At 49.4% G+C, this 12,994-nt stretch overlaps 2 protein-coding genes across 2 annotated transcripts in view; both read right to left on the bottom strand.

Moving 5' to 3' along the window:
• Positions 1-421: 421 nt before the first annotated feature.
• LOC119104326 (zinc finger protein 83-like) lies at positions 422-8,336 on the bottom strand. Its single transcript, XM_037228024.1, has 3 exons — positions 8,318-8,336; positions 5,685-5,875; positions 422-682 (listed from the first exon to the last, which is right to left on the bottom strand). The coding sequence occupies exons 1-3, from the start codon at positions 8,334-8,336 to the stop codon at positions 422-424; spliced, it is 471 nt and encodes a 156-aa protein (XP_037083919.1).
• A 1,795-nt stretch (positions 8,337-10,131) lies between these two features.
• LOC119104325 (protein bric-a-brac 2) overlaps positions 10,132-12,994 on the bottom strand; it is an 11,734-nt gene continuing 8,871 nt past the window's right edge. Inside the window, exon 6 of the mRNA XM_037228023.1 lies at positions 10,132-10,337. Within this exon, the coding sequence (XP_037083918.1) occupies positions 10,132-10,337 (206 nt within the window). The remainder of the gene's footprint in view (positions 10,338-12,994) is intronic.

Raw genomic sequence — 12,994 nt, 5'->3', positions numbered from 1 at the left:
ATCCTTGGTAACCAGAGCAGCACCGGGCCATCCTTGGTAACCAGAGCGACACCGCACCATCCATGGTAACCAGAGCGACACCGGGCCATCCTTGGTGACCAGACCGACACCAAGCCATCCTTGGTAACCAGAGCAGCACCGGACCGTCCGTGGTCCCCAGAGCGGCGCCGGGCCGTCCTTGGTCCCCAGAACGGCGCAGGGCCGTCCTTGGTCCACAGAGCGACACCGGGCCGTTCTTGGTAACCAGAGCAGCTCCGGGCCGTCCTTGGTAATAAGAGCAGCACCGGGCCGTCCTCGGTACCCAGAGCGGCGCAGGGCCGTCCTTGGTCCCCAGGGCAGCACCGGACCGTTCTCGGTCCCCAGAGCGAGATCGGGCCGTCCTCGGTCCCCAGAGCAGCACCGGGCCGTCCTTGGTAACTGCTCAGAGCGGCGCAGGGCCGGCCGGGGCGTCCAGCTCCGTGTTGCGGCGCACCTCGTCGGCCGGCAGCCGGTGCACGTCGCGCAGGTGGCGGCGAAGGCTGCGCACCGTGCTGTACACGGCACCGCAGACGTGGCAGGCGGTCCGTCCCAGATGGTGGAGCCGATGGTCGGTCAGAGAGTCGCGCCGCCGGTAAACGTGACCGCACAGGTCACACTGGTACCGGCACCGCTCGCCCTCTGGAACAGCGGACAGGCCGGCCGACTGAGCCGCCGCTCAAGGCCGCTCAGAGTCGCTCAGAGCCGCTCAGAGCCGCCGCTCAGAGCTGCCGCTCAAGGCCGCTCAGAGCTGTGGCGAGCGTGCACGGACATGCGATGAGGGGCTGGGCCGATGGGTGAGGTTCTGGGCCTGCTCGGAGACAGAGACGCACTATGAGCTCCCGGAAAACATGACAAACAGGAACCAAGTACGAAATGTCACAGCGTGCAGTTAGCATGCAGCTGCGACTTACCAAGCAACACGCCGTGGTACGGCCAGTTCTGAGACCACATCAGGGGTCCTTGGACTTGTGACAGGTGCTGGCCGGCTGTGTTGCCTGCATGCACGGAACTGCCTAGCTTTGCTTGAAGCGACAGTGACGAGCCCTGCAGGCGGATCGTGGCCTACACAGAGGGACAAATCTTGCACGAGCTTTGTCTGAGCTGCACTTGGCAAGGACTGACCGCAAATCCATCACGTTATACAGTCGGTCAAAGGTATGCGAAAGGGGAAAACGATCCCGTGTGGGCTGCTTCAAATAAACACCGCCGACCAAAGGCAGATGCCACGCAAGGGCGTAATGGCCGAGTCGTTTGCGCATGGGACTCCCAGGTGAGGGTCCGGGTTCGAATCCCGGTCGGGCCATGACCGCTGAGAGCTGATGTGACTAATGCAGTGGCTGGCGCATCACAAAAGCGGTCTGAAAGCGTGCTTCGCGGTCCATTTAAAAACAAAACACAATGCGGGTTGCCTACGGCGAGGTCGAAAAGTCTGAATGTTTGCATGGACTGTTCGAATAATCTACAGCCCAGTTCTGATTCGGTGAGCACCTAAGTTCGCCAGACGGCGCAGTAGGACCGAAACCGAACACAAACGGTTTCTTCTTAAAACGGCCTGGACCCACCGAAAGAAACCTTCGGTGAGCCTATTATGCAGATACCTGCACATACTCTCCTGGTTATTCTGGTGCCTTCGTTTTAAGTCTCCTACTCACGCCGCAATAATTCAGCTCAGATTTGCTCCTACTGTGATCGCAAAAGCATGCCAACCCCACGTCGCGTATCTTCCATTATGGCGGAGTTATAAACGACAGCGCCACGACCAAGGACAAGCGTAGCAGTGCTATCATTTGAGGTTTTCGTGCTTTAGGTGACCAAATGTATTTAGGAATCGGAATTGTTCCGGCGTAAAAAAAACTAACTAAAGGCTCGTAGTACGCTCAATTCCATTGCATGGTGATAAATGACCGAAAGTGGACTGTGAGCTTGTGTTTTCATCACAGGTGATAATCGCTCTGCGCGAGGGCGGTACTGCATCAAATCTATTGGACAGCCGAGAGACGCATGTTCAAAAAACGCGGTCTTTTACCGATCGCAGTGATATTACTCGATATCTGCGAGAAAGGCTCTCAGCTTCTAGTTTTGGCATTATGACTTAGAGTTCTTGGTCTGAGTAATCGACCTTCGATATACCAGGATACACTGGCTAAACGACGTTATGGCACTCGCATTAGTTACAAACTCGAAGCTCAGCATTGACAATACAACAAATGTATGTGTAAGTAGTATGTCACAGCATTGACAACATTAGCAATGTTTGCCTTATTACGTTGTGCAATCAGTATTTTAAAGGTCGAGATAATTTCAGCATCACGTATACATCGTATGATATAAATAATACAACAGCATATCATATCGATGAGTCAGAGATAACCCTGAACTCACATTGCAGTGCTTTCAGCAAGTTTTGAGGGAAGCCTGCGGCAGTGGCCGGGGGACTGCCGCACGCCATGTTTGGGGCGATGGCCCTATCTGCTGTCTCCTCCTCCGCCGCGGCAGGACCCGCGATGACGCCACTACCGACACATTCACGTTCCCAGCCATGGATGAGCTGATTAGCAATGGCTTAGTGTCGTCGGTATCGCTGACACGGCTTGCTCGTCATCTGGCGTCAACTTTTTACGATAATCTATCGATATCCGATCATCTTATTTCTGGTATTGATTTCCTATAATCCATAAAAGTAAGTACAGGTAAACGAGTCCGACGCCTCGTCTCGCATTTAACGAGTGGGAGATAAACGTCATTAGTGTGTGTCATCAGTTCTGAGATCAGATAGTAGTAATACCTTATTCCTCGGAGAAAACCAGGAGAATGGAGATATAGTTGCGTTAATATTTCGCCAATATGCTTTTATCGAAAAACAGTAGCAGAAGAGATCGGTCGACTTGAGCCAGCTCCGCGGACGCATGCAAAACTACTTTAAGACAGCGTAAACGTGATTTGACCAGGTTAGACACAACGTGTGTGTATGTTACAGCTAGGTGACAAAGCCGGGAGCTGGCACATTAACTAATCGACTTGCGAGCTCCCAGACCTACCGGGGTGTTCACAAATTCCCGGCGCTTGCAAACTCCCTGAGTGGCGGGGCATTTCCAAACATCACAGGCAGCTTAAACACTTTTAGAAAGTTGGTGCGAATTTCCCTGGATCTGTGCAAAAGCGGACTTTAATTTTACTGAGTACTAGAATAACACCAACTCGTCATGCATTCGGGAAGGGGAAACAGCAGACATCTCTTCCTCTAACGCATTACATCGCGCACCGCCTACATGTTCGTCACTCGCTGTTTGCTGCCGTGCCACCACATCTGAGGTGGACGCTGTGTCATGTTGCACACATTAAATACTTTACCTTCACCCAAGGAATGCAATATTCATGCCTTTCTTGGGGCCTTGCGAGGCAGTTTTGTGGTTTTACTGAAACCACGCAGTCTGCCTATGTCGCTCAAATAAGGGGCTTTTGAGAATGATTCAAAACTTGCAACCTAAGCTTGACGTTCAACATTATAGAGCTGCCTATATTCCCTTGGATAATAGTCCAGCCTAAAGGCAAGGTCAGCTGACAGGAAGGTGCGGCGCATTGGGCGTCATGCGCTGAGAATGGCCAAAGCCTGGTCCACGATAGATCTGCCAACGATGGACACAAGAAATTACCTTTATGGCCGTCTTGCACTGAAGAGTCAGCGCTGTTATCAGTTTGTCAAGGATGTCTGAGGTAAATGATGTTCTGTGTGTTTCGATGCAATGAGTTACATTACAGCAGTTCAAACGGATCAGCAATGATTGTGATCGTTGTAGGGCATATTCAAGCTGAAGAAGATGATGATGATGATGGTGACGGTGATAGCTAAGGATGATGGGCTGTGATAGCTGCTGGCATAATATACATTTCGATGGGGAAACGCTTGTGCCTAACTAGACACTGAACAACAAATGGCACTAGGATACATACCTATGAGACAGCATTGACAGCCATATTCCTCGTAAAATAAACAGGAGAGTGGAGAGATAGGCATGATATTTCGGCTACATGGCTTTATCGAAACGAATATCAGTAGGAAATTTGCTACTGATGTACAGACCGCAGGATTTCTATCGTCTGCACGGTTATCGCAAAAATCTGTGCATGGTGTACAACCACAAACATTTTTGACCTTATCAGTCTTACATGTCTATCTCGTAAATGGCAACATTTATGCACATGCATATTGGAGTCTAAAACATAATTTATATCAGGGGGAACAGAAGCCCTCCATGCACACTCCTTAATACATCATTGGCTACTACCACTTCAGTGTGATGCAAAATTAAATTCTGTGTTTACATGTAACCTAGGGATGTCGCGGACTCCCTACAAAGGAGCCTGAAAACTTCTTAGATGTTTGCGAAGTCCCTGGCGAACTAACTAGCTTGCAAACTCCCTACGGCAATCCACGAGCGCCCTGGCATGCCAGGAAATTTTCTAGTTCTCCGGACAGTTTCCTATTCCCCAATACCTGTAATGCAACATATGTAACCGCATGTGATCCATTAGATAACTTAAAGATTATGAAAGGGATAGACAAGGTACACCTACAGGGCACTGGAGAGTAGGCCGAGACTTAGAGGAAACTAGCCTCAATTAGCAAAAGGTAGGAATAGAGATGAAAAGTAGGAGTAGAGATGAAGATGAACTGTGAAGAGGCAGATGTCACTTAATCAAAGAACAGCGTATCACTGGAATTGACTGCAACACGAAGTTGTAGAAAGTCCCTCTTTTAGCATTATCAAATCACTGGGACAAGTTCTATCGGTCCAAAGATATCATTTAAAGCTAAATTCAGGCAGGTCAGGTGGTGAGATGAGCGTCGAGAATGTGTACAAAGCCTAGGGCAGGCCAACCTCGCTGGGCCCTTGTGGCTCTTTGTTGGCCTGCCATTTCGTCTTTATCTTTAAAATACTGGTTTGAAGATCCCGTATCGGCTCCAGCACTTGCCTTCATTTGTTCATCGGGCTTGGAATCAGGATGGGGACGTAGTATACCGCCCAACGTCACCAAGCTGCCCAAGTTGCAGAGAGGGTTACGACCGACGCAAGCACGGTCCTTCGTGATCAGCAAACGTCGCAGCTCATTCAAACCCAGCCAGGTACTCCTCAGAAGCGCCAGTTTAAAAAACATTGCCCTCGCCATTATATTCTCAGCTTTTCATCATTTATACAAAGTTCTGAAAACGAGTGCCACGGCATTGGAAATCGCAGTTTCACCGGACACAACGCTCCACGGCAACCACACATGCGCAGTACAGTCGATGAAGCCCAACCACGGAACACCACATCACCGAGGCGATTCGCGCAGGATGGGCAAGCCCAAATGAGTACAGTCCATCCGAAATGAGTGTCTGATGGAGATACAGTGAAATAATAGACGGTGTTTGTTGGTTGACGAAAAAGTTGGCCAGAAAATGTAACCGCCCGTCATAGCGTGAAAAACGCGGCCGCTGCTGGTCACATGCCATGAAAAACGCGTGTATCATCGGACGCACTGGTGGCGCACTTCACAATACATGCCCAACGAAGGAACCTAATAGGCTGACGCCCAAAACGGCATCATTCCAGCGAGGTGAAACTATTGTAGACAGCAGCACACTGGTGGCAACACCCTTAAAGCACGTAATTAAGCCTGCTGACCGGAACCAAGCGCCGTATCTCTTCCTGGGACAGTTTGTGTGAGTTCTCCAGGTGTCTGCGCAGGTTGGCCACCTTGCTGGAGACCTTGCCACAGATGACGCACGTCGTCAGGCCTTCATGAACCTTCTTGTGCAGCGCCAGGGAGCTCACGTGGAAGTACTTGCGACCGCAGACATCGCAGAACAGCGGCCCTGCGGAGGACGAGCGGTGATGACAGACGACGAGAGGAGGCGGCGGTGATGACAGACGCCGAGGGGAGGCGGCGGTGATGACAGACGCCGAGAGGAGGCGCCGCCCTGGCACGGAGCGCCTGGTGGCTTTTTAGGAACGCTTCGCACGCCGTCTGGCGCGCTTTTTAGTCCTTTTCTTCCCTATGTACTGCCAGCGACTGCAGAGGTCATATTGGCACCTACAGGACGTGACTCTATTGGAATTGTGACCCAGGTCGTCACGTGGGAGCCGCTAACCAGCCGGCCATTACGCCCGTGGAGTGACTGCTGTTGGATATGGGATCGGAGACGGCACAGCAGGAGGAGCACGCACGTCACCGGCGTCAATCGGTACGCTGACCAGTGACGTCACAGCCCAGCGCAGGCGTGCCGGCAGTCAGCCACAGGATTCGCCAATGCCGCTGAATTGGACCGCAGCTAGCAGGCTTCAGTGGTTTAGCTGCCGTCGGTAGCGCACGAGGTGCGCAACGATGATTCGTGTGTGTGTCATTGCGGCTTGTCAAGACGCATTCAGTTGCTCAGGCTATATGGCGTCGCCTGCCTCTCACCCTGGCAGGAGGAGCGGGAACCGCGGGGAATCGAACCTCACACCTCTGGTTTCCCAGACACGCTGTGGTTAACTCAGACGCGTTAACCACACTACCGGCACCCCCTCAATGATGATTCCAGATCTGATTAAGCGGAACAAACTACACTGCAAAAACGCGATTTAGCCCCGCATGTCTTCTGGAACATTTGTACGATAAGGTTAAGCGGTCTCTTGTTCAATTCTAAGTGGCCTCGCACCCGTTTCGACAGTCACTTCCACTTACGAAATGACATGGTACGATGACTCTCATCAAAGGTAGATGCAGAAGCCCATGGCAGATGCCCAAAGGCAGGTGCAAATGCGCACAAGACTGGACAAGACTGCGTACAAACCTACACCACTGGATCAAAGGCAGCTGACGAAAACTCCGCAAGGAGCCTCATGGCGCGGGAATCACGAGCAACAGAGCTCGTAATGATATCCGTTACGTAAAGGGATCATCGTTCTCTCCATGAAGAAAAGACGCTTGGCTCTGGTTTAGGTGATGCTCCGGCACACCACTTGTCTCTTGTCACGGAATTATCTTACTCAAGTCACGTGATATTATTTCAAAAAGTGCTTGCGGGGCTGTTATCGATAACTGTTGTCGATTGCTATATAGGCTCATAGTTAACATGCTATGCATTGCCTGACGTGAGTTCCGAGATTAACCCGGTCACTCAGACATAAAATGGCATTAAAGAAGGGTACAGGCCTTGACAACATTACAAAATAATCACATAACACTCTCATGGCCACTACGCGTCAGGATGTCACACGCAAAGAAATACAAATGGGTTACAAATCACAGATTTTTCAAACTTACGCCGCGCAGAGATATGAAGAGCAAGATGATAAGTAAGTGATTTAGAGTGCGAATAAGTTGAAACCTGTCGTGCACGTGCAAAAAAGCTTAAAACTTAACTCGCACCAGTCCGTTACGGTTCACTGAATGGTTCCGCAGCTTTTCACGAGTGATACTTGGGAGTGTTAGGACAAAGTGACGTCAAAGGTCATTCACGTCCAATATCGCTGACAAACGGGGGGCAGGCAAAACAGTACTGTGTACAGGCGGGATTTTTATTGATCACACGTCAGATCAGGCCCGGTTGCTGTGCCGTCGAAAAACCCGCCAACTCATGACACAGTTGTGCGATCACACACACACACACACACGCACACGCACACGCACACGCACACGCACACGCACACACGCACGCACGCACGCACGCACACACACACACACACACACACACACACACACATAGATATATATATATATATATATATATATATATATATATATATATATATATATATATATATATCGGTTCGTGTGCATATTACATCGCGCGCATTAAAACCGCCTGACTGCTATGATGTTTGCTACGGCCAACACAATTTATTCTGTGATTTATCAGTGGAAGTGGACCAGTAAGCCGACATGAATATTAAACTACCTAGTGGGTTTATGGGTGCTGCAGACCTGATCTAACACGGGGCTCCAAACGCACATGAAATATGAAGGAATTCATGCCTAAATCACAATATTGGATCATCTTTAATCACGCTGTAACAAAACCCAGTTGAATCGTTAACACATTTGATGCCTGTATTGATCATTCACTGGAAAAGCGTAAGGCCAAAGGCACCAGCTTAAGGCGAGTGCGCAGGTTCGTCCATGGGAACTGGATTACAGCGCACAAAGGGAACAGTTAACACGCGCATAACGCAGCAGCGGGACCCCAGGAGCACCAACAATCAGACATGTGTCTGAAGCTAGAAACAGATTCCAGGATACATATACACGAAACTTTATGACATCCGGGACCTACCCTTGAGACCCAAAGACATGTCTGCCAACAATTTAATTAAAATAACTCAGATTGCTCACACTAACGTGCCAAAGTTGAAGTCATTGGGTAAAAGTAACGTCCGATGAGTCGGCTTTTCAGCTCTTACACTCGGTCTTTGCCCTTGACATAACGTTTGCCTGGCGCGATGCGCTTGGTAAAAGTGGTCGGTAGTATTCCTCATATTTTTTATTATTATTCCAGAACCAATGGAAGTCAACGAAACCACTACGCTGATAACTCATGAAGTAATTGATGATAACGGACAATGAAGCGAGTTATAACCATAAACAAGTTACGTCCATGTAAATATCGGTAAAACTTAATTCCTTGTGATGTGGAAATCTCGTACAAGCCATTTAACTCTTCGAACCCAGCTTTCACACAGGCTGCCATGACCGGGGTAAGACGGTAGTCTACCCGGTTACCGATTACGATTCGGAACGATACTAGCTATGTCTTCCTTGGATAGCTTGTGCACTGTGCGAAGATGCACTCGCAAGTCGAACACTCTGTTTTGCACTTTGCCGCAGATGACACACGTTGTCAGTACCCTGGTGCACTTTTTTGTGGAGCTTCAAAGAGCCGGTGTGGGAGAACATTCTGCCGCACAGATCGCAGGAGACGGAACCTGCGAAGCACAGACCGCAATGAGTGGTTCGGAAGCTAAACTCTGTAAAACAATGAATTTATCCACATTCGAAAAATAGATGATCAGAAATCGCATGACGGGCTTGACTGTGGTCGGGTATTACTGGAGCCTGGAATCAGACAGCGTTTTTCGCCACGAAGCCGACACATTCAGTAATAGTGTCAAAGACCCGCCAACAGCTTGTTGAGGTGCGGAAATGGCTGCTGTTACGGCCGTTACTGCAGCGAAATTACTGCTGACATCCACAGGTGGCATGTGTCTAAGAATTAAACTACGTGTGCCAAGTTATGTTTCCCAATGAGCTTGCCCTGTTACATCAGGTAGGATCATTCGACGTTGCTGTCAAGGCTTCTGAGGCAATGTCGCGAAAGAAGCGGATGAGGCCGCAAATGTGTCCCGACACGATGAATCTCTCGACTTAACAAAGCTCTTTCAACACTATGAGATGAGTGCCTTCATTTTCCAATGGAGGCCATCTTTGCAATCGCATTCTTTCAATTGCTCCTTCCTTCTGGTTCTCCTGTCTGCTGTAGAACTGATTCACATATCTCTAGATACCGAGTTCCATGTTTATTACGGCAACACAATATAAAAATGAAAACAAACCACCATCCACCACGGCATACAAACATGGGGACACCAAAGACATGTCTGGGTGACAAGTTTTTCTCCACACGTCCGGACAATTTTTGACAAAATACTTTGGTGTGGCAATGAAACGCATTAAAATCACCAACGTCCCCATCAGTCGGCAACTGCCGGAGAACTCCGTGAACGCAACCAACACCGCCCGGCAGACGTACACCAGGGAACTGACAACAGGGGAAACACCATACAATACACTGGAAACAAACCACCAGAAACAGTATGTATTGAGCTTCGAGCCAAATGATTTCCACAGATTGAACATTCGGTCTTCAGAGAATCATACGGACAAAGATCACTGCTAGGCTTGCACGTATATGTTAGTCGCGGGATGGGACGTTGGCGTATGGTGATCGCGTCTCTGCGCGCTTTGCATACGCGGTGCTTTGTGCCGAGGCATGTGCAGGTAGTGTCCATGAACGTCTCGCATACACATTTTCCAAACTTTCACCAAACGATCGTAACAAGATGACGGGCAAGGTTGTGGCGCCATTAAGTCTCAACGTTTGCGATGTGGAACAATTTTCTTGACGTCGTCTTTTGACAGCCGATGAACCTGGCGCAGATGCGCCCTCAAATCGGCCACTTTGTTGAGCACCTTTCCACAGAGCGCACACGTCGTCAAGCCCTCGTGCACTTTCTTGTGCAGCCCCAGAGACACGGCGTGCGCGTAGAACCGGCCACACACGTCGCAGGCGAACGCACCTGGGGAAGGTGGAGCGTCAGGTGACTGGAGCGTTCAACACTGGCGTGTTACTTGCATGGCAGCAGCCCCGCCCCGGCAGGTGATCATCTGAACAGCATGCTTCCACGCATGTCCAGCTGAAACGACTACCAGCCATGTTCACCTGACACAAGCAGTTCCTCACAGCCAAGCGCTCTAAAAACCTAGGCAGACCGTTGAGTAGACCGTTGAGTTTGATGTAGCTTTCAAGGGACTTCCAGATAAGTATGGAGTTCTGAACTGACACACTATTTTCAAGACCGCTGTCTGCCGTTCACAGCCATGTCCTATTTCAGACTTCAAACTCCTTGCTTCTAAGCTTGACGCATGCGAACCTGTGCAACCTATTTCGCGCCGCCTATCTGAAAGTTATTCAACACGTACGACGCCACAGCAGCGTCGCGCGAGTGTCCCCACCTCGCTGGTTGAATTATGTCCATAGTAAAAATAAGCCCACCAAAAGAGTCCTTTTTGCAGTCATTCAGCTCCAGTGTACCAACGATGGCAGCAATTGGCCAGCATGAATATTTAGCTGCCGATCGCATGTATCGATTACGAACCGCGTTTTGTGAGAAATAACGCAGGCATTCAGGCAGAAGCACTGGTTATGACGAGCATGAAGCTGGAATCGAGAGTTTAAGGAAAGCGTCGTAGCCGAAAATTCAAATGTAGGTCATGAAGAGACCATCACGGGAAAATATACAAGTACACCACGAGGCATGGTAAAAAAACAAACACACGTTCATATCACGCAAAAACGAAAAATGTATGCGTCTTGAACAACGCCACCCTGCAGCGCGAAGAAGCACGAGTAAGTCGGACAACGACTCTTACGGCATAAAACGTCCCACGACGTAATCAAACGATGACGTATTGAAAAGCATGCTTACTAAAGACTAAAATTGTGTTGTTTAGAGCACCTTTTGCACTTAAAAGCATACCAATAGCCCAAGTGTGCTTTTTCAATACATGTGATGCTTGCCCCAATATCTTCAAATGTGGAACGGTCCATTTAAGTGCCAGGTGTTCTCACGGGACAATCTGTCCACTCACCTTTCCACATATGTCACAACAAAGCGCCGCGCTACTGACTGTGTATCCAGGATTCGTACACCTTTCCCATGGCTCTTTCTACACGCATTACAGGCGGGTGTTGACACATCAGCTGAGTCGTTGGTACTGGAACCACGCCTAGAGCGCACCGGACCAGGGATGTTCGGAAGCGATATTGCCAGTGAACTGAGCATAAGCACACGCCCTGGTCACCAGATCGCCCCTCCGCAGGCTGGCATAAAGATACCAGCACAGCTGACGCTGATGTAGATCAGCGCTACGGCAAATATCCGACGAAATGCGCAGAGCTGGATGGCGATAAATGGAATCAGTAAGACTGAAAGGACGCCACGTCCAGTAGACTGTCAAAGGTGGTCATGCACTTCACCATCACTAAAAGGAGATAATCATTCGCCATCTCAGAACGCGAAGACTTGATTTACGCGTCACCATGGACTTCTCTTTTCCGCACTTCTTCTTCGAATGATCTTATCACCTAACGAAGATTGACTGCCATGTTTCGCTACTTTTAACCATTTTCTGAACCATTACACAACCTTTGAACAGTGCGTTTAAGGACACAGGAGGGAAAACGGAACATTAACGCGCATGAGCTAAAATGTACATATAACCAAGAACTGAACTAGTGCTATGTGAGAACGCCATTCACCAGTCACGCACGAACAAACCATTCAACACTTACAATAAGCGGGACAAGCACATGCCAGGGAATACCATTCCCTGTCTCCGAAAGCGTAGATTCTGGCATGATGCCATATACTTCAGTCGTATAGAAGAAGCCAACTGTCTTGTCGGAATTTATTTTAAAAGTCTATATCCACAGTCGTCGAAGACACAGCCGCAACTAGTCGCAGCTTAATACTTAAGTTGTTTGGGACGCGGCGCCACATCAGGAAGTCATGATGAGCACAATAACTCAGACCACATATACTCAGCTAACAGGCGAGTGGGACTGGTTTCGTCTCCTTGCAGACATGCGATAACGCCTTTTGTGATAATCAAACATGCTTGGCGATGATTCTCAGTCAGACTGTGTTCACGTGTACACGGGCTCGATGGTCGACATCACATCCCCTTTATGAGTTCGTACGTTGAAAATGACCAACCTGCAATGCACCAGATAACCGCACTGGCATACCGCATTGGCATACCTGCATTGAGTTAACTGAACTGATCTTAACTATCATCAAAACACATTGCCAGTGAACCTTTGCCACATACCGCCATTTTAAAATCTCTACAGTATCAGTACGTCCCGGCACACTATACGCCGGCTATTTCCAATATAAAAACGTGTAATGACGAAACGCCTGTGGTTAGATGCCTTGCTCATATGAAATACATTTCGATATTTAAAGCAATGCGTCGTAAATGAGATAAAATGAACATGAACACGATCCGTGGCAAACCGCGGCCAACAGCCGAGCCCGACATCCTCCCTTCCAAGCTAGGCTCACAAATCGGGCTTGCACGTGGCTCTAGCCTCGTTGGCACCTGTCGTGCATCTTCAGGTCACAACTGGTGGTCGCCTGTCGCCGCCGCGGTCCTGCAGCACCCGTCCGAG

The sequence above is a fragment of the Pollicipes pollicipes genome, unplaced genomic scaffold, assembly GCF_011947565.3.
Source record: "Pollicipes pollicipes isolate AB1234 unplaced genomic scaffold, Ppol_2.1 Scaffold_6052;HRSCAF=7182_pilon_pilon_pilon, whole genome shotgun sequence".
Classification (NCBI taxonomy): Eukaryota; Metazoa; Arthropoda; class Thecostraca; order Pollicipedomorpha; family Pollicipedidae; genus Pollicipes; species Pollicipes pollicipes.
This window is presented reverse-complemented; position numbering and strand designations above follow the sequence as displayed.